At 54.2% G+C, this 20,497-nt stretch overlaps 1 protein-coding gene across 1 annotated transcript in view; it reads right to left on the bottom strand.

Annotated features, from left to right (window-relative positions):
• LOC122388456 (mucin-5AC-like) overlaps positions 1-20,497 on the bottom strand; it is a 74,787-nt gene that overhangs the window by 3,124 nt on the left and 51,166 nt on the right. Inside the window, exons 4-6 of the mRNA XM_043383633.1 lie at positions 19,662-20,300; positions 18,664-18,818; positions 17,266-17,355 (exon numbers count right to left, since the gene is read on the bottom strand). Of these exons, the coding sequence (XP_043239568.1) occupies positions 17,266-17,355; positions 18,664-18,818; positions 19,662-20,300 (884 nt within the window). The remainder of the gene's footprint in view (positions 1-17,265; positions 17,356-18,663; positions 18,819-19,661; positions 20,301-20,497) is intronic.

Genomic DNA, 20,497 nt, shown 5'->3' with positions numbered 1-20,497 from the left:
ATTGCTAAAAATTGAGTTCAAAAATTTGACGTCATCAATTTTTAACAGTTTTTTCACTATAACTTGGCCAAAAAAAGAGGCATCGATCTAAAATTTGGTATGTATATCGAAGAGCGCACGGACTATCACATATATTCCGGTTTTTTCGAAATTCGAAAATTTTTTGGAAATTTTTTGAGTTTTTCTAAAAAAATCAATTTTTTTGATTTTTGGGGGTCAAAATCCCAAAATTTCGAAAATCCGAGATAGCAGTTTTGTAGCGCCGTCTTTTCTCTACACAACCACATAAAGAACTTTAAAATTGCTTGTTAACTGTAGAATTTGTGAGCGTTTAAAGATGTCATGTTTTTTGCTCATTTTTACTCGAACATGACCTCAGTTTGACCTCAATAACTCCTGACCTGAGGTGACCTGTGACTTGAAATTTTGTGTGAAGGTGTCAAATTGATGCCCGGTAAGGTACCCAAAATTTGGCGGCGCTGCGCGCCGCCGTTTTCTCGCTATTTAAGAAAAACCACAGGGGGGGGCCAAAATGGCCCCCCCCCCCCATCAGGGCGCGGGTTAAGCTGCTCGACACCCTCAGTACCTAGGTGCTATGTAGTTCGTGTTTGCGTTTTTTTTTTTTTGCTACAAGCTTCCAAATTTTTAAAAGAATCGGATGAAAAAAGAAAATCAGAGTTTTAGCCAACTTTTTTAACCCTCGCCAGGCCAGGGCCTTTTTCATAACGAGGACGGCCAGGGGAGGAGGGGGGGGGGTGGTACGACCCCCTGGCCATTGCCTCCTACAGCACTTAGAAACACCAAATTTACAGGGTGGGTGGGCCCATAGGAGATCTCGCCCCTGTGCAAATTTGGTTGATCTAGGTCAACATTTAGGAGGGGTTTGGGGCAGTGGCGGATCCTGGGGGTCCACGGGGTCATGACCCCCCCAAAAAAACCCGAGAGGGTGATTTGACCCCCAAAAGCCGAGGACCTAAATGCATTATGGAACCCATCTCGCATGCTTAACCCTCGCCCGTGTTGGTGTTTTTCCAGCCGCGAACGTATAAAGCCCTTGTTAAGCCCTTGTTACACTGCCGAATTTTGGTACACGAATGTGCACGAATATGCAAGTCATCCTATGTCGCGGACCGATTCGGGATCTTTCTTCCACGGTCTTGGCATTTCGCAGACCAGTCGGTGCCCACCACGCGACTTTTACGGTTCGTCACGACCGCCACGAATATTTCATGAAAAATGAAAATTTCGTGGCCGTTCGCCGAACTTATAATAAACGAACATGATCGCCAAACAGTCGCCGAGTCGCCGCCGACATGTCGCTGCGTGCGTCGACTTGTTGCCAAGGTATCGCCGACTATTCGCAACAGATTCGCTATTCATTCGCGATGTTCGCCGAATCATGGATCAGCTTCGACCCGCGCACGATTAGGGGGGCCCCCCACCCGTTGTCTGCAAATCGGGCTCTGTCGGCGAACTGTTCGCCTCTGTCGGTGAACTGTTCGCCGATTTCCTACATGACGTGATTCGGCGACAGGGTCGTGGCCAAAATTCGGCAGTGTAACACGGCCTTTACACTGCCGAATTTTGGTACACGAATGTGCACGAATATGCAAGTCATCCTATGACGCGGACCGATTCGGTATCTTTCTTCCACGGTCTTGGCATTTCGCAGACCAGTCGGTGTCCACCGCGCGACTTTTACGGTTAGTCACGACCGCCACGAATATTTCATGAAAAATGAAAATTTCGTGGCCGTTCGCCGAACTTATAATAAACGAACATGTCGCCAAACAGTTGCCGAGTCGCCGCCGACATGTCGCTGCGTGCGCCGACTTGTTGCCAAGGTATCGGCGACTATTCGCAACAGATTCGCCATTCATTCACGATGTTCGCCGAACCATGGATCAGCTTCGACCCGCGCACGATTAGGGGGGCCCCCACCCGTTTTCTGCAAATCGGGCTCTGTCGGCGAACTGTTCGCCTCTGTCGGTAAACTGTTCGCCGATTTCCTACACGACGTGATTCGGCGACAGAGTCGTGACCAAAATTCGGCAGTGTAACACGGCCTTAAGGGGGGTCTGTTGGACCCCCCCTTGCCGTTTCGCCCCTGATCGAGCTAGAGCTTCGCGGAATAAACGAGCGTGTTGCCCGTGTGTCGAGGAAGACGATGATACCCAATTTTAACCCGGCAGTTGCTGGGGTATTTCGCCACCCACCGTTTGCTGGGGGGGGGGGGCGTTAAACGCCCCCAGCCGATACCTCGAGAACCAATAGGCGCAGCGAAACGCACGAAGCGGCAAACGAAAGAACGCGACGAGATGCTTCAGATGAGTGCTTTAACCCGCGCGGGGCTGGGGGGGGTAAATTTTACCCACCCTCGCGAATTTTTGCGATAACTCAAAAACGGCAGCGCGCAGCGCCGCTCAACTCTCAGTACCTTTTCTTACATCAATTTGACACGTTCCATGAAAATTTTAGCGAAATCCGTCGGAAAATTTTTGAGAAATTGACGTTTTAGTGACGTCATGTTCGCCATTTTCGCCTCAAAAACGGCAAAAGTTCAAACGCCGCTAACATCGTCATTTTTGAAGGAATCAAGACGTAACAAAAAAAAAGGTTATACGTAATTCTACTTTGTCTATCAAATGGCTATCTCGGTTTTTGAAAATTTTGGATTTTGGCCAATTTTTTTTTCAAAAAACTGACTTTTTTGGGAAAATAATTATAAAATCAAAAATTTTGAGTGTATCGAAAAAACCGGAATATATGTCAGAGATGTGGTCTATGTGCACCTACATATCAATTTTTAGAAGAATCGGTTCAAAAATGTGGGAGTTATTAAAAATTTCATGACGTCACGACACACAAATTTTTTGAAAAAAAAATGATTTTTTTGGAAGTTCTAGACCTCGTACGCAAACAAAAATAGCACCATTCGATTCGCCGTGAAAAACTGCATCAGATAGACACCTTTTTAGGCCTTAACAACCAACTTCAAAATTTAACCTCACTTGACCTGACCTTGACCTGACCTCGACCTAAAATTCATCCAGATGTGGTCCATATCACCTATTGAGTGTGCCAATTGAATTGTATGAATAAAATGACCCATAAAGCATGTGTCGCACATGCCCTTTTCTATATTTTGTTTTTGGTGACCTGACCTGACCTGACCTGACCTTGACCTTGACCTCTGAATGATATTGTATGCAACGAATATTGTCTTGGTAGCCTAAGAACACGTTTTGGGCAATCAGTCTCAGTGCATTCTTCGGCAACTACGGTGCAAGGCCGATACTGTAGAAACTTGCAATTTGTACCCTTGACCTGACCTTGACCTTGACCTCAAGGCTCAAACTTTAAATTAAGTACATGTTTTTAGTTGTTCGAGATGAGATCTTTCGATTGGCGTTTGAATTTTCCAAATCAGACCATTAGTTCGGGAGATAACAGGGGGGGGGGGTAAAATTTACCCACCCCCAGCCCCGCGCGTTTGGCTGGAGACCCCAGCCCCGCGCGGGTTAACGTTGAATTTTGAGGTCACAGGTCGGGTCAAGATCAGGTCAAACACCTGAAATCGGGCTTTCAGTAGCATGGACTTCAGGACTTCGCAATGTGCGCCTCTCGTCATAAACTCTGTCAAAACGGTGCACAATCCATCATCTAAGGCCTACAAGAGTGTCAGCTCCATGTAGGGGTCAGTCAAGTATAGGTCAGGGTCAAGGTCAGGTCAACCGGGTAGGCACATATCCCCAAAAATCGAAACTGATATTCGCAGCCTGTGACACATGTTTTATGGGTAATTTGGGGCGTAGAACACGATGGGGACATTCATTTTATCATATGTGTACGTGTTTGGCTCAAAAAGTTCAATTTAAGAAATGCATGTATCATGGTCGTGAAGTAGTCACGAGAAATTGCCAAGATTCAGTTCAAGATTTTGTGAAATGCGGAACGATAATCAATAATTGAAGATATCCATTTGATTGTTCATGGTATTGGCAGTCTAATGGCGTTTACGGCATGTCTATATGTCTATTCTGTGATTTTATATGATTTTTTGAACATATGCCGTTTTTGGTCGAAAACTCAAAAATCATGACGTCACTGAAACCTCAATATCTCAAAAAATTTCCGATCGATTTTTTTGAAACTTTGTCACAATTAACTTCAATCAATTTATTTTTTTACATTTTTTTTTATTATTTACAGGTACCCAAAATTTGGCGCGCCTGCTGCGCGCCGTTTTTATGCTATGGCCCGGCGAAAAAGTGGGGGCGTTTAACGCCCCCCCCAGCAACTCGCGGGTTAAGGTCCTAGGTCATCGGTTGACCTTCCAGGTCAGGTCAATGACCCAAAAGTCTGGAAATTCGGGACCTGTTAGAAAGTCGTAAAACGTGGCTGCTATGGGGTTTTCGGGGTGCTGATCACGAATATCATGTTAGTTTTGATCACAAATGATGTCTTCATGCATTTAGGCCAGGTTGGGTCAGGTCAGGTCAGGTCAACCAGTAAGGGTATTCGTATAGTTCGTTTTTTTCTAAGTTCGACCCTCACTGTAAACATCTTTTTGAACAAAGCACGAGAAATGCTAGCTGAATTACTTAGAAAACTGGTTAGCGCACATTGTACTGGAGATATCAATAATATTTTCCGAATAAGTTTTTAACACCGATGATATACCCTCCTGTTAAACGCCGTGCGATTTATTGATTAGTTCAATTATAATTCCTGACAAGTCGTCTTTTCCTGTGGGGTTGTATATATGGGCAAATACGAACTGGGAGTCTGGGAAATAATAGCCAGGAAAAAAATAATTTTGAATAAAATAAATCGTCTGTGAAATCAATGTGCGCTAGTCAGTTTTCTCAGTAATTCGGCTAGCAATTCTCGTGCTGTGTTCAAGGAGACGATTACAGTGAGGGTCGAACTTAAAAAAAACGAACTATAGTAGGTGGCAACCGCCTCTGACAGCTTCGTAACATGTTACAAAGGCACCAAAACTACATCGTTAATGTTCAAATGGTTGCTAAATTCGAATTCAGCTCCAAAAACCAGCCTAGAAACATGTAAAACTCGAAAAAGTGAGCCGGGGTCATCAAAGGTCAATGACCTGACATGACCTTCCGGTGACCTTGACAGCCAGTCTTATGCATGGGAGCAACATCAAATCACATGTTTGAGCGTTTGAAAACACGAAAAAACTGCAAACGCGCGGCTGATGCGAGCCGACATATCGCGATTCCGGCCAAACATGGTCTCGAAAAGTAGGTCACAGGTCAAAGGTCATTAGGGTCAGGGTCATGAAAATTTCAGAGTAGATGTAAAATTAATTAACGCGAGGATACAGAAAGTTTCGTCGTGATCGGCCGCTTTTTACGCGAGTTATTCGCGAAAAACCGAGGGGGACCGTTCGACCCCGACCCCCCACTTCCCCCTATACGGGCGAGAGTTAAAATCACCTGCCAAACACTTGTGAGCTAATGCCTTTGTTTTTTTTTTAATTATGTTGCGTGAAAAGGCGTATTTGAGGCCAGGATCTTGCTCGTTTTTGTCTAAACTATGTACACATTCGATAAAATCAAGACCGTTTAAGAGACAATGACGGACATTTTTGCCATTGACATGCTATAAGATCTCTGCAAGATGTATCCCCCGGTTGCTGACTCTGCAGAGAAGAGGCAATCTCGAAAGGAGGCTAAGCGCGAAGTTTTTGGCCCCTTTATCGAAGAACTTAAATATGTCATTGGACCACTTGTTACCGTAAAGGCATTGTGGGTGTCACACGTTAACCCTAAGGGCGCGACCGAATTGCGCAAGTGGAAGCACACCGAGTAACGGCCACCAAATGAGTGCAAAGAGGTTAAGCTAGTCGGCAAGGTGATAGTGGTCAGGCCCATGTCGTCCCCTATCTCCCTGTGTGTTCAATAGCTCAGATGACGTCACACGAAGGGGCGGAGTCGGGGGCGGAGCCTAGCGCAACGGCCGCCATATTTGAACTTGTTTTTTAAGAATGTTATCTATATTTTGGCTTTCAGTCAATTGTTATCGATAGTTTTATGAACGGTTAGCTGTAGTTTAAGTGATTTTTAAAGAAAAATTCATATTCTGCTTGCAATTTTGATTTAAGTCCGACCCGCGCCTAGATTCGAACGCACGATCTTTTGGATCACGGTGCAAGCATCCTAACCACTACACTACCGCGGCGGCGCAGCGGTCGGCGGAAGGGAGGCTGCGGAGGCATGGGGACCAAGTCGCCCGCTGGCTGGACAAGTGGAAGGTCGAGGCCAGCCCAAGCAAGTGCGTCTTCACCACCTTCTCGCTACACGCCAAGGAGGTCAACGGAAAGGCCGTCCCGACACTGACCTTCAAAGGCGACCAGCTCGCGCACGAGAAGAACCCGACCTTCCTGGGGCTGACCCTGGACAGCCAGCTCACTTTCACCAACCACATCGAGGAAGTGAAGAAGAGGATGGCACAGCGCCGACGCTGTCTGACAGCTCTGGCGGGCAGGTCATACGGCAGTGACCAAGCCACGCTGCGTGCGGCCTACATCGCGTACATCCGCAGCGTGGCCGACTACGGAGCTGCCCTCTACTCCACTCACGCTGCACCCTCCGTGCGGGCCCGGCTCGAGGCAGAGCAGCACAAGTGCGCCAGAGTGATTACTGGCTGCATCCGCCTCACAAACTCGGAGACCCTCATCACCGAGGCCGGCCTGCCACCACTCGCAGTGAGAGGCAGGGAAATAGCAGCAATGGAGCAGGAGCGACTCGCCAGACTGCCGCCAGGAGACCCCGCCAGAGCCCTCACCGAGCGACACGTCCGCCCACGCCTCAAGCACAGGGCTCATGAGGCCTGGCAGCGAGCGCACACTGAGGCCAGAAGACGCGGCGAACCGCCGCCGGACCCCCCGAGCGAGGACACGGCGCTGCCCTTCAAACCGTGCTTCCGGCGGGTTAGTCAGTGGATGGCCAAGGAGGCGGGTCTAGCGGACCTCCCACGGGAACCGCTGGCCCTGGTCCCGGAACAGCCGCCGTGGACCAACCCAGCAGCCGCGGTCACCTTCCGCCTCTCCCTCCCGCGCGCCACCAGAAGAGACGACCCACCCGCCGTGAGGAAAGCTGCCGCCCTCGAGGCCATAGCCATGGTCAACCCGGACTGCACCATCTGGTCCGACGGCTCCGCCAAGTCCGGCACCAGGGACGGAGGCGGCGGTGCGCTGATCCAGCTGCACCGGGAGAACCGCGAAGTGGAGACATTGGTGCCGGCGGGCTCGGTCTGCAGCAGTATGCGGGCCGAACTCGCAGCGATGTTGGCGGCGTTCACCTGTCTGCTGGCACAACCGGGGGAGACCAGGAGCCGCATCAAGACATGTCTGCTGTGCACCGACTCCCTCTCCGGCCTTCAGCTACTCCAACGCGGACCGGAGGCCCAGCAGCTGGTCCTCGCCGAGCGCGTCTGGGCCGCGATGGACTCACTGGGGGAACAGAACACGGCCATCATCCTCCAGTGGGTCCCAGGCCATGCCGACATCGCCGGCAACGAGGCGGCAGACAGGCTGGCTAACCGTGCGGCGGCCGAGTGCGCCCAATCGGAGACGCCCATCGATCTGGCCAGCGCCCGAACCGCCATACGGCAGCGCGCCAGGGAAATGCAGGCCACGCGTGCACACCGGCACCCGCACCCCCAGCCCACGCCTGGACTCCAAGACCTCCCGCGCTGGGGGCAAGTGACCGTGTCGCAGCTGCGGACCGGCTACTGCCCCCTGGCACGAGCGACGCTCCACCGCCTGGAGCTCACCCCGGACCCTCTCTGCCGGGAGTGCGGTGCCGAGGACACCGTTCGCCACCTTCTCACCGAGTGCCCAGCATTCGCCACCACGAGACGCCGGCTCTGGGGGGGGGACCCCTGCCATCCCTTGACGAGGTCCTCTCCGGGCCGGCCGGCAAGATAGTGGACTACATTCGGCGGGTGGGGCGGTCCGAGCCGCCGCTCGACCAGCCCCCGTCCGACGCGCCTGCGGGCGCGTCCACGTGACGTGCGGCGAAGAAGAAGAAGGCATGGGGGCATTTTTACGCATTTTCGGAAAAACTAATGGGTTTAGTGAAAAACTGCTCCTAGATAATTTAAAGAAAAATGTCTCGTCTTTCCGATAATGCACTTGGTTTTGTGCTAGCTCCAGCGGAGTTTGTTCTACAGCGCTTCAAAAATCGCTGATTTACATAGTACAGTCGTGTACAGGTTGATGGTCCCCTACTCTTTATCCACCGGGCTCCTATGGCTCAGCATTGGCAGCAGCCGCCTGGTACCGGTAGGCTGTGCCGCATGACCCGAGAGTGAAGCGGCACAGTCTACCCACGCCGTTTGACATCGGCTCGGGTCGCCGGGTGGAGCGCTTTGTAGACCAGCTGTCGCGTCAGACCAGCGCGGGGGGAGGGGCTCGTCTCGGTGGTTGGCGTGGGCTGGCGAGTGGTGTGGGGCGTGTTGGTGGACCATGGGGGCTGGGCGGGTGTGTGTGTGGTCACTTGCTGCATTGCACATTTTGCGTCGCTTAACAATTGCATTCCTGTTTTTGCTATGCACAATGCACGAAAGACCCAGCGAATATAATTTACTTGTGCATTGTGCAAAACGTGATTTGGCACTGTATCGAGGCAACCATAGGTCTTGTGCCACATACATGCATGATATTTAGGAGTATACTTATGAAAATGATAGATTGATCGGATTGATCCTGGATGTCAATTCGTATGCTAAATGTCGACATGTATTAAATGAACGAATGAATCAATCAATCAATCAATCGACAATCGACATGTAGATATAGAACCGTATAAATGGCTCGCAACCACTACCTAAAATCAAACCAGATCCTAACTCGGAAAAGTAGCCGAAGCCCCGATGAGGCTCGAACCGGGACTCCACGTTGAAAGTTTTGCCAATGATCCATGATCATTCCACCAAGCTAGAGCGACCGGCACCCGAAACCACAAAAACATTCATTGACTTTGCTGCCGACCTCCCGGCCCCGCCGCCCGCCCGGCCAGACTTTGCCCCGATCGAGGCCACCATCCGGTGTAGCTCAGCGCAGGTGTGCTAGACTGTCAAACTGACCGGTAGTGAGAGGCCCGGTTCGAGACGCTTCGCGTGCTGGATGTTTATTTCTGTGTCCGAGGCTATGCGATTAGTCCACTTTTCAGAAAGATTATTTGGTGACAGGTCTGTTTTCTTTCTTTGCTGCAATTCATGAGGAGACCGTATGGACCCTTACCTGTCCTTCCGCACCCCACTTGGGAGATGGGTGTTTGAACCCCCTGGGTTTTGTGAATATCTCTAAAGCGAATTTTTGGTGGGTGAATTACGATCGGTTCTATGCGACAAGTGACCACACACACCCAGCCCCAGGTCCTCTCACTCCCTCCCCACATCACCCCCGCCCCACACCACACTCCAGCCCGCCTCATCCACCGAGCCGAGCCAAATAGACAGGCCTGACCCTTACCCCCCCCCCCCAGCCGGTGTAACGCAGCGTCGGGTCAAATCGCTCTACCAGGCGACCCGAGCCGGTGTCATACAGTGTGGGTAGGCTGTGCCGCTTCACTCTCGGGTCATGCGGCACAGCCTACCGGTACCAGGCGGCTGCTGCCAATGCTGAGCCATAGGAACCCGGTGGATAAAGAGTAGCGGACCATCAACCTGTACACGACTGTACTCAAACGGGGCTTCAAGACTTGCCCCCAGATGACGTCACAAGCTGACGTCACGATCAGGTTGTTGTTGTTGCTCCCTCCGGCCCCCCTAGGGGGGCGTAGCCAGACGGCTCAGTTGGGCTCGAAAGCCGGCGGCCAAGGCCGCCACCACGCCGTCGTCCTGTAGCTCGGTCACCGTAGGGTGGATTGTGCCCACTCGTGCCAGGCGGCGTCCCGCCAGCGCCGGGCAGCGCAGCAGGACGTGCCGTGGAGTGTCGGCCTCCTCTCGGCACACACGGCACAACGTGGCCGGGCACCTCACGGAGCCGCACTGCTCGCATCCAGGCGACGGTCGGCGGCCGATGCGGTGAAGGTACTGCTCCGAGCAGGACCAGTGGCCGGCTCGGAGCTGGTGGACGTCGATCGCAGAGCAGCGGTCTTCGCCCTCCACCGGGCCCGGCAGGCGGGAGCCCCAGATCTCCTTGTGCCACCCGTCCGGCCAGGCCTCCCTCCACCTTGCAGAAGCTGAGCGGGCGGCCGCTCTGGTCACTGTGGTGATATCTATAGGTGTGTCCTCTTGTGGCAGGGCACTGGCCTCCTTGGCGAGGCCGTCCGCTCTTTCGTTCAGCGGCAGCCCACAGTGCGCCGGCACCCACTGCAGCTGGATGGGCTGGCCGGTCGCACTGATGCCTTGTAGCGCCTTCCAGATGTCGGCTGCTACCGGCGTCCGCTGGGCCGCTGGACCGTTCTTGAGGAGAGCCAGTGCCGCTTTTGAGTCGAGGCAGATGATGATCGGGCGCGCCGTATCCCGGTCTGGTGTCGAGGTCAGATCTTCCAGCGCGGCCCTCAGCGCGAACAGCTCTGCTCGCGTACTTGAGCAGAGGCGGCCAGCAGCGACTCGGACCTCTCTTGTGGTACCGTCGTGGGTCACGATCAGCGCTCCTCCTCCACCGCGGTGCACTCCTTCCTCGGCAGAGCCATCCGACCATATCCAGGTGGCGTCCGCCGGGAACGACTCCAACCGCTCCTCCGCCGCCCTTCTTCTCAGCTCCGGCGGGCGGTCCCTGGAGCCGTCGGGGCCCACATCCAGGTGGAAGGACACCTCTCCGCCGTCCTGCCATGGCGGGGCGGAGACATGGAGCCGCTCCTCGATGATGAGGGGCTCGCCCCCCGGCGACAGGCGGGCGAACATCTCACGGCCTCTGTCTCGCCAGCCGAGGGTCGCCGCGAGACGTCTTGGTGGCGACGAGTCAGCCAGGGTTCTGAGCGGGTCTCCTGCAGGCAGCGAGGCCGCCAGAGCTAGCTGGCGCGCCGCTCTGATGTCGCGGCACATGTGTGCAGTGGGAAGGCCCGCCTCCGCCATCAAAGCGTGTAACGGGGTCGACGCTAGGCAGCCCGTCACCACCCTGGCGGCAGCTCTCAGCTCCCTGTCGATCAGGGTGAGGTGGCTCTCCGATGCAGCAGGCAGCCACGCTCCCGCCGCATACTCTAGGGCACCCCGTACGTAGCCGTTAGCGACAGTTCTCAGCTGCCGCTCGGTCAGGCCCCAGCTCCTACCGGTCATGCGACGGAGGTGGGCCGTACGGGGGCGCACCTTCTTACGTAGTTCGTTGCAGTGGGCTCCAAAGTGTAGCAGCCGGTCGAAAGAGACGCCCAGGAGACGCAGTGTGGTACCACCGGTGACCTCCGCTCCGGCGACCCGGATGGAGAGCCTCGATGCGTCGCGGGCCCACTGGGACAGAACAAGCGCCTGGGTCTTCTCCCCAGCGACGCGCATCTTCCATCCATCAGCCCACGCGGAGATGGTGTCCGCTGCTTGCTGGGCTCGTCTCCCCGCCTGCTCTATTGTGGCTCCGCTGCTGAGGGTCGCTGTATCGTCAGCGTACATGAAGACTTCGGTACCGGGAACAGACCTCAGGGCGGTGATCAGGTCCGCGGCCCACAGCGTGTATAGTGTGGGGGCCAGCACACTGCCCTGGGGGAGGCCGGCTCGGTAGGGACGCTCTCTGCTTCTTGTGCCGTTGACCACCACAGCCGCTCTACGGTCTCGGAGAAACGCCCAGACCCAGTTCGTCAGGCACTTGGGTACTCCGAGCCGGAGCAGTTTCAGTCGGAGCATCCTGTGGTCTATGACGTCATAGGCTCTGGAGAAATCAAACGCAAGCAGGGCGAACTTTTCGGCGGTCTTCCCGTCGACCGGTTTTCCCCTTGGTTTCGGCCTGTTCCATCCATCTTGCACGCGCTGAACAAGTCTAGCCAAGTTTTCCTCGGCCGATCTGCCCCGGCGGAAGCCGACCTGCTCGCATGGGATTAGGTCGTCGCGCTCGACTACGTGTGTGAGTCGCGCAGCGACCAGTCGCTCGGCGAGTTTGGCGAGGTGGCTGGTGAGGGCGATCGGTCGGTGACTGGAAGTCAGTTTCGGGTCCTTCCCTGCCTTGGGGATCGGGACGATGGTCGCCCTCCGCCACACCGACGGCGTGAGACCCGAGGCCCAGGTCTGATTCATCAGGCGGAGGAGCGCGGCCTTGGCAACCGGGCCCAGGTGGCGCAGATGTTCCGCGCAGATATCATCCGGGCCCGGGGCCTTCCGGCACTTCATGTTTGGGAGTTGCGCTTCCAGCTCCTGGAGTGAAAACGGGGAACAAACCCCAGAGCGGGCGCCTCCACATTGGCACTCCCTTCCGTTGAGTGTCCTCAGTTCCGCCTTGGTCTTGGTGTCCTGGCGTTTGGCTCGTACTTGACGGCTCACGTTGGCATAGGTCCTGTTGAACGCCTCGGCCTTGTCTCGGTCCTCCACGGCGCAGCGGCCGTGATCCCCGAGAGCCTGACCAGGCGGGATCTCAACAGCCTCTTCCATTTTTCGTAGGATCTTGTGAACCCTTCCAATGCTGGCTGGGCGGTTGAGCTCTTCCGAGGCGAACTTCTGAAACGCTCTGGACTTGGCCTCTTGTGCTGTGTTTGCCGCCTTGCGTTTGGCTGACACCCACTGGTCTCTGAGAGCTGCGGAGCCAGGGTCTGCGTCCAGGGCGGCTCTGGCAGCACGGCGCTCTCGCACCGCGTCCACCAGTTCCGGATCCATGGCCCATGGTTTGGGATCGGATCTTGCTCCACGGGGGATGTGGTTGAGGCTGCACTTCAGGATGACCGCTGTGAAGCGTTCGTTGAGCTGTTCCACCGTCAGATCATCCGGGAGTGTTGCGAGAGCTGACTCGCAGTCTGCCTCAAAGCCGGTCCAATCGGCCTTATGGAAGGCCCATCTTGTCCTTCTGATCCTCCTTGGTCTGTGGCCGCTCATGAGCACGGTAGTGATCATTGGCAGATGGTCACTGCCCAGGTCGGGGCCGACGGACCAGGCGCAGCGTCCAGCCGTGTCCCTATGGCACAGGACTGCGTCCGGGGTGCTAGGATTGCCCCGGTAGCTGGTGCGGGTGTGCGCTCCGTTGTTGAGGGTAGTGAAGTTCTGGAGGGCCATCCAGTCCGAGAGGCGGCGTCCCGTGTCATCTTCTTCTCCGCAGTGTTGGTCCCAGTCTGGGTGGTGGGCGTTCCAATCTCCCATAAGCAGGGTGTCTCGATTGGTGGGTAGGGCCGCCGGGTCGAAGTGGTCGGTCCTCTGGTCCTCCTCGCCTGGTCGGATCGGCGGCCGGTAGAAATTGTGGATGTCCAGGTGGTTTGGCGCAGGGTCGCGAGCCGCTGGGTTGCTCGTGAATAGGCGTATGGCACACCACTCCGTTGTGTTGTCGGCCGGTGCGAGGGGGGCGGTCTCCAACTTCGAGAAGTTGAGCCCCTTTCGGACGTATATTGCCACGTGACCTCCCTTAGCAGAGCCGGTGTCCGTACGCCCTCGTGCCCTTCGGAAGTGCGCCGCAGTCACGATCAGTCACGATCAGGTAGAATCGCCGGCCGACCCTACCTGGACTACCTGGTATTTAGGGTCTTGATAGTGGTTAGGTACATTTTGGGATGCTGACGGGGCTCTGCTCGTCAACTTTCACAGGGGCGCACAATTAATGATGTGCGTCCATTCGATAGACATCGAGGAGAGGCTATGGGGAAGCTGATTAAGTGTGCACCTGATCCACGACCACGCACCTGCGTACATGCGGGGGGTGACGATCAATGAAGCGGTGAGCTGTGGCTTCGAGTTGCTGTCGCATCCATAGAGATCTTACAATATAATAATATCTCTATGGTCGCATCCACTTTTTTCCCCAAACCTTGCACCCTCTGATTGCAACCTCTTCCGAACCCAACAAAAGGAAATTAGCAGTGGCAACTTCGCTGACAGCAGGGAGACGAAAGCAGCCGTCTTGGGCGTGCAGGGTGGGTCCAAAACCCACTTGATTATGGAGACCTTGAGGGCTCTCGCGAAGCGCTGCGCGAAATACCTTTGTCGTAACAGTGGTTATTTGAATAAATGAACTTTTTGGTCTAACATTTAAGTCGATGCTGTATCTCTCTTCTCCTTCATGGTCGGACCTGATACTTTCTGAACGCCCCTCGTACTGTCATCCTTTTATTTTGGCAGGCAGGTCTTTCTAACTATCGTGGTGTTTCGAGACCTCGTTAGTTGTCGAACCCTTCAATTGGCGTGGGTATTCAAAGCCGTTCCTAGCCCCACAGCCGTCTTTTTTAGTTGGCTTGGACCCTCAAAGCCGTTCCTGGCCCCTTTCACCAAAGCCGTCTTTTTAAGTCGGCGTGGGCTTCTTTCAGAGTGGCGTCCATTCCTCCGACACTAGAGATCTGAAGTTTTTTTAGATTTTGGTTTGCCTTATCAACGACCAGTAAGAAAAAGTATAAAGTGCCGATATCCGATGAGAAAGGCAGATTTGGGGGTACCCTACCTTGTAAGCTCCGTCATGTATGGCCGGCCGCCGCCTTTGGGCCCTACCAATCATTTTCGGAAAACGACACCCCTGTAATCATGTCTGCACCCAAAAACTTAATTTCTTGAACATCTGCAGTAGGAAAAAATCGGTACCTACTCGGTAATCGGTACAGCGACCGAACCTGGGGGTACAGGGTCCTAACCTCCCAAAAAAAAAACTCTTAAAAGTGTTGTTACATCTCCCGGCTCCCATACCCTCCCATTGCCTCAGAGCTAAATGTGTTACGGATACAAACTAATACTCGTACTTGCTTGCATTCCTCACTGAAAAAGGAACATTTCAAAATATAGGTAGGTATAAGGTACTAAAGCGACTGAGCCGAGTGACTTACAAAGATAAAACTTCATCTTAGAAATGAAGAAAGAGAAAATATCTTTTTGAATTTGACATACTCGCTCCCTACCCCTCCCCCCGGTCGTCAGTATTCATCCACCAGACTCGGCATGTCGGCCGACCTGTGAACCCCCCCCCCCCCAAAAAAAAAAACTTTCGCCAAGATCCGTCCTTGTTTTGGGGGTATAAGTGTAAAAATTTTGCTTAAGGCTGTCAAAAAATTTTCGCTTATAACTTTTAATCAAGTTAAGATAACGTACAAACAAAAGCACCAGCGAACTCAGCACGTGAGTGCACATCGAATTGTATATAAGACCTCTATGGAATTGTATACTTCGTTACAAGTTAAAGTGAACAATTTTTTCCTATTTTTTAAGTGAACTTAAATTGATTAACTAAGTTTAAATTAACCAAATGGCATCATATCGCATAGCATTCCACTCGGCTGATCACAAGGAACACAATGACACCATTTTGGAAGCTGTTGCCTCATTGTGTGCGAAGTTATTTGCAAAAAACGTAGTTTGACCTCATTTGACCTCAGATGACCTGACCTAAGGATTTTTCAGAAAGCAAACACCGAATTCATCTTAAATGGAGCTAAAGAACACAAAAACGTTGAAATGGAGCATACTTTTACAATTTGAGCTATTCGGAAAAATTTTCATAAAATTTGTCGCGACTTTCAGATGACCTCAGGCCACCCGAACTTGAAATACCTGGATATATGTTATACAATTCGGTGAGTTTAGCATATCCTGACAGTTTGAATCAAATGGATCAACAACTCTACATTTCGTGGACAAAATAGCATATTTCCAGTGCCATTTTGACTACATACCGGGTTTGGTGACCTTGTGACCTAGCCAGAGGTCACTGAAGCACAAAACTCCTAGGACATGTGTCAAATGGCTGCCCCAAGTTGTGTCTGCGCAATATGGTGGCTATATGTCTTACGGTTCTCGGGTTCCTACGCTATAACGATAAGCTCAGCGATTCTTTTGCCGCTGATATAATCCAATTTTACCCTGACATTGTACCGGTTTTAGTGAGCAGGTGACCTGACCTGAAATGACAGAGACCTGAAATTTTCAGGGAAAGTGTCAAAAAGTTGCCCCAGACCGTATGCTAAATTTGGCGACGCTACGCGCCGCAATTTTTAAGCTATTCGCGAAAAAAAAACTTAAAGGGGAGGGGTTGCATCACCCCCTGGCCCGGCGAGGGTTAACCCTCGCCGGCCGACGGTTAACCCTCGCCGGCCGAGGGGGGGCGGGTGCCGCCCCCCATAGGGTTTTTTCGCGATAGCTCCGAACACGCTGGCAATAGAGAGCTGAAACTTGGCCCTGACCTTTGATTCAAGCCGGATCTTTTCACTTCAACCGCATTTTTGGGTCAGGTCAGGTCACTGACCTATGACGTCATAAGTGAACCTCTGCACGGTCTTCAGATGTCGCAAATTTGCAACGCCCTCACTGCCAGAGGAGATGTCACAGGGAAATGAAACTTGCAGGATCTAGTATCCATTATGAGTCTCACAACTTGTATATCTCGGATTTTTCCTAAAGGTCATATGAGGTCAGGTCATTTTCGTGACCTCACCATTATAAGTCAATGGGGAAAATGAAAACTGCTATTCTGACGCCGGGAACGATCTCCAACTATCTCAAGCACACATAATCGTGATTTGATGCACTCCTTGCAAGGTTAGATGCGTCACTTTTGCAATGTTGACCTTGCGTGACGCCATTTATGACGTCATCAAGGTCATATTAGTTTTTTGTCAATAACCCCTGATCAAATTGAGCTAGCGAGTCGCGGAAGCCACTTATGGACTCAGGAAGACCTGCCGAATCGAATGATATGCGACATGACCTCTTTCGACCAACATCGTGACCTCGGGGTGCTGACCTGACCTTGACCTGAGGTCAACACCCCAAGTTGACCTGAACCGAACAAAAAGTATATCATTCGACGCGCCTGAGCAAAGGCGAACACGATGCTGCCAAAATCGCGGCTCTGCGGCCGTTTTTTGCGAAGTTATTCACCAAAAACTGGACCGTACCTTGGGGCACTTGACCTGACCTCAGAGGTCACTGGTTGACCTAGGACCTTAAAATCGGTTACCAATCTCTGCGTCTCGTAACGGCGCACACGCTCGTTTTTTCCGCGACGCGCTAGCTACACCAGGGGCGAAACGGCGAGGGGGGTCGTACCCGCCCTCCCCCCCCCGGCCGGCGCGTATGTAGAAAACCAATAGGTCCGGCGAGGGTTAACGCACTCCAGTACAACTGGTACAACTAAAGAAGCCCGCCTACTCTGGAAGGAAGAGAGACGAAAATAAGAAATATACTTACCTCTGATAAAATCAGATGATACGGATTACTGTGATCCATTGTAAACCCAGGAAGCGTTGAAAAATCAGCGCACTGCATCGCATTCAGTTGCTGAAAGAAAAAAAAATAACCGGATGATAATCCATCATCATCTTTGACAAACTATGTACTATGTACCACGTGAACCACACGGAGACACCTTCCCCTTCCCCAGTCCCTGGGGTCCACAGCATCAGCACCCTCCCCGGCCCTGTGGACCAGTGTCGGCGCCCCTCCCCGGCCCTGAGGACTACAGTGTCGGCGCCCCTCCCCGGCCCTGAGGACTACAGTGTGTCGGCGCCCCTCCCCGGCCCTGAGGACTACAGTGTCGGCGCCCCTCCCCGGCCCTGAGGACTACAGTGTCGGCGCCCCTTCCCGGCCCTGAGGACCACAGAGTGTCGGCGCCCTCCCCGGCCCTGAGGACCACAGAGTGTCGGCGCCCCTCCCCGATCCTGAGGACCACAGTGTCGGCGCCCCTCCCCGGCCCTGAGGACTACAGTGTCGGCGCCCCTCCCCGGCCCTGAGGACTACAGTGTCGGCGCCCCTTCCCGGCCCTGAGGACTACAGTGTCGGCGCCCCTTCCCGGCCCTGAGGACCACAGAGTGTCGGCGCCCCTCCCCGGCCCTGCGGACCAGTGTCGGCGCCCATCCCCCGCCCGGCCCTGCGGACCAGTGTCGGCGCCCATCCCCGGCCCTGAGGACTACAGTGTCGGCGCCCCTCCCCGGCCCTGAGGACTACAGTGTCGGCGCCCATCCCCGGCCCTGAGGACTACAGTGTCGGCGCCCCTCCCCGGCCCTGAGGACTACAGTGTCGGCGCCCATCCCCGGCCCTGAGGACTACAGTGTCAGCGCCCCTCCCCGGCCCTGTGGACCAGTGTCGGCGCCCCTCCCCGGTCCTGCGGACTACAGTGTCGGCGCCCATCCCCGGCCCTGTGGACCAGTGTCGGCGCCCCTCCCCGGCCCTGCGGACCACAGTGTTGGCGCCCCTCCCCGGCCCTGAGGACCACAGAGTGTCGGCGCCCTCCCCGGCCCTGAGGACCACAGAGTGTCGGCGCCCTCCCCGGCCCTGAGGACCACAGAGTGTCGGTGCCCCTCCCCGGCCCTGTGGACCACAGTGTCAGCGCCCCTCCCCGGCCCTGAGGACCACAGAGTGTCGGCGCCCTCCCCGGCCCTGCGGACCACAGAGTGTCGGCGCCCCTCCCCGGCCCTGCGGACCAGTGTCGGCGCCCCTCCCCGGCCCTGAGGACCACAGAGTGTCGGCGCCCCTCCCCGGCCCTGTGGACCAGTGTCGGCGCCCCTCCCCGGCCCTGAGGACCACAGAGTGTCGGCGCCCCTCCCCGGCCCTGCGGACAGCATCAGTCGCCGGCGGCGGCGCGCTCACGTTGCCCTGGCCGCCGCCGGCTGTGGCACCGATGAGGGCGCTGGTACCGGACGTATGGCTGCCGCACACCCAGGCGTTCAGGTCCTGGCCGGCCGTGGAGCCCTCCACCAGGATAGGCGTGCCCAGCGGCTCCATCCCAGTGGTGACCGGCTCGCCTGGTGACGGACGGGTCACGGACGGGTCAAATACGGCTCAGGCCGCTCCGCGGCCCGCGGCACGCAGGCACCGGCGCCTGAGCGGGCGGCTAGCGCCCACGGAGTTATCCACTGGTGTTTCACAGCTGAGTCCCGCGGAATGACCGATCAGTTAACCATAATCAATATCTAGAGACATAATCATTGATCATGGGTACGGTTCAGTAGTGAGAAAATCAAGCGAAGCATTAAAGTATCAACATTGATGTGTATACGAGCCAAGCCGATTATGTAGAGCCTGTTTGGAGCTGTGATAATCACCGATAAGTACATATGTAGGTGTACAGTCTGTTTTAAAAGTACCGCGCAAAGTGACGGTGGATCCATCAAGCCTGACTGAGGTAGGGCCTGCTATAATTTGAAGGTCACCGAACCAATTGACTTGGAAATGGACGAGGATGTCAATTGCTACGGTGACTCATGAATTTAGCAGGCCCTTCCTCGGTCAGGCTTCATGGATCCGCCGTCACTTTGCGCGGTACTTTTAAGACAGACTGTACAACAGACCAATTGCGCCAGGCGGCCCATTTTCCTAAGACTCATATTGGAAAATAAAAATCGCATGAGTACCTAATGCATATGTAATATGTTACTGAATAATTAACTTTTTTAGTAGAAAGGAGAAATTGCCAAATATTTAATTGGCTGAAAACTGCTTGTAATTAGTTGGAAAATCGGCGTGACTTAGGCGTGACCTACTTATTGCAAGTCTGTACTCGTGCGGTTATTTAATACAGCACACGAAGTAAGACCGTCAACAAACAAGTCGAGTAAGTAAGCTGATGGTTTAGTGGAGCGACTTACCGATCGTTGGGACTGTTGTTGTTGGCGTTGTTGTTGGCGTTGTTGTTGGCGTTGTTGTTGGCGTTGTTGTTGGCGTTGTTGTGGTGGAAGTCATTGCCGTAGGGGTAGTTGTGGCCACAGCAGTTGTGGTGATAGCCGCGGTAGTGGCCGCGGTAGCTGTGGTGGTGGCCGCAGTAGCCGCGGTAGTGGCCGCGGTAGCTGTGGTGGTGGCCGCGGTAGCAGTGGTGGTGGTCGCGGTAGCTGTGGTGGTGGTTGTGGCCAACGTAGTGGAGATGGCGGCGGTCGTTTCGGTTGTTGTTGTAACAGTAGTGGAGGCAGTGGAATAAGTGGGTGTCGTGCTGGGCCCGTTGGTGGTAGATGTAGCAGTAGACGTGGTAGATTCAGTAGATGTGGAGGTAGCTGCCGTGGGGGTGGTTGTAGCGGTGGTAGGAGCGGTGGAGCCGGGGACGGCAGTGGTCGGCGGGGCCGCGGTTTCAGTAGTGGATGAGGCGACTGGAGCAGTGGGTGTCGTCGAGGCCGTGGAGGAGACTGCGGCCGCGGTGGACGAGCCGCTCGGTCCGGCTGTTGACGCCAAGTCGGGCCCACCAGTTGCCGTGGAACCGACAGTGGCCACCTCTGTCGTTGTTAAAGTGGCCGGCCCTAGCAAAGAAAAGAAAAATATCAGCCACGTTCCGTGAGTGTCGCAGCTCAGATACAGCCATCAGCAATATGCTACCCGGCCGCCGTCGAGGGGAAGGCGTCTTTACGCCCAATACTTTTTTCGCGGTGCCTAAGCCTTAGAATGCGCCAACAAGGGACAGCTTGAAGTTGGCTTAGCTTATTTTCGATTCACCCGA

Source organism: Amphibalanus amphitrite, unplaced genomic scaffold (assembly GCF_019059575.1).
Source record: "Amphibalanus amphitrite isolate SeventyFive unplaced genomic scaffold, NRLGWU_Aamphi_draft 000000F_arrow, whole genome shotgun sequence".
Classification (NCBI taxonomy): domain Eukaryota; kingdom Metazoa; phylum Arthropoda; class Thecostraca; order Balanomorpha; family Balanidae; genus Amphibalanus; species Amphibalanus amphitrite.
Note: the sequence above shows the minus strand (reverse complement) of the source record. Positions and strands in the feature narration are given on the sequence as shown.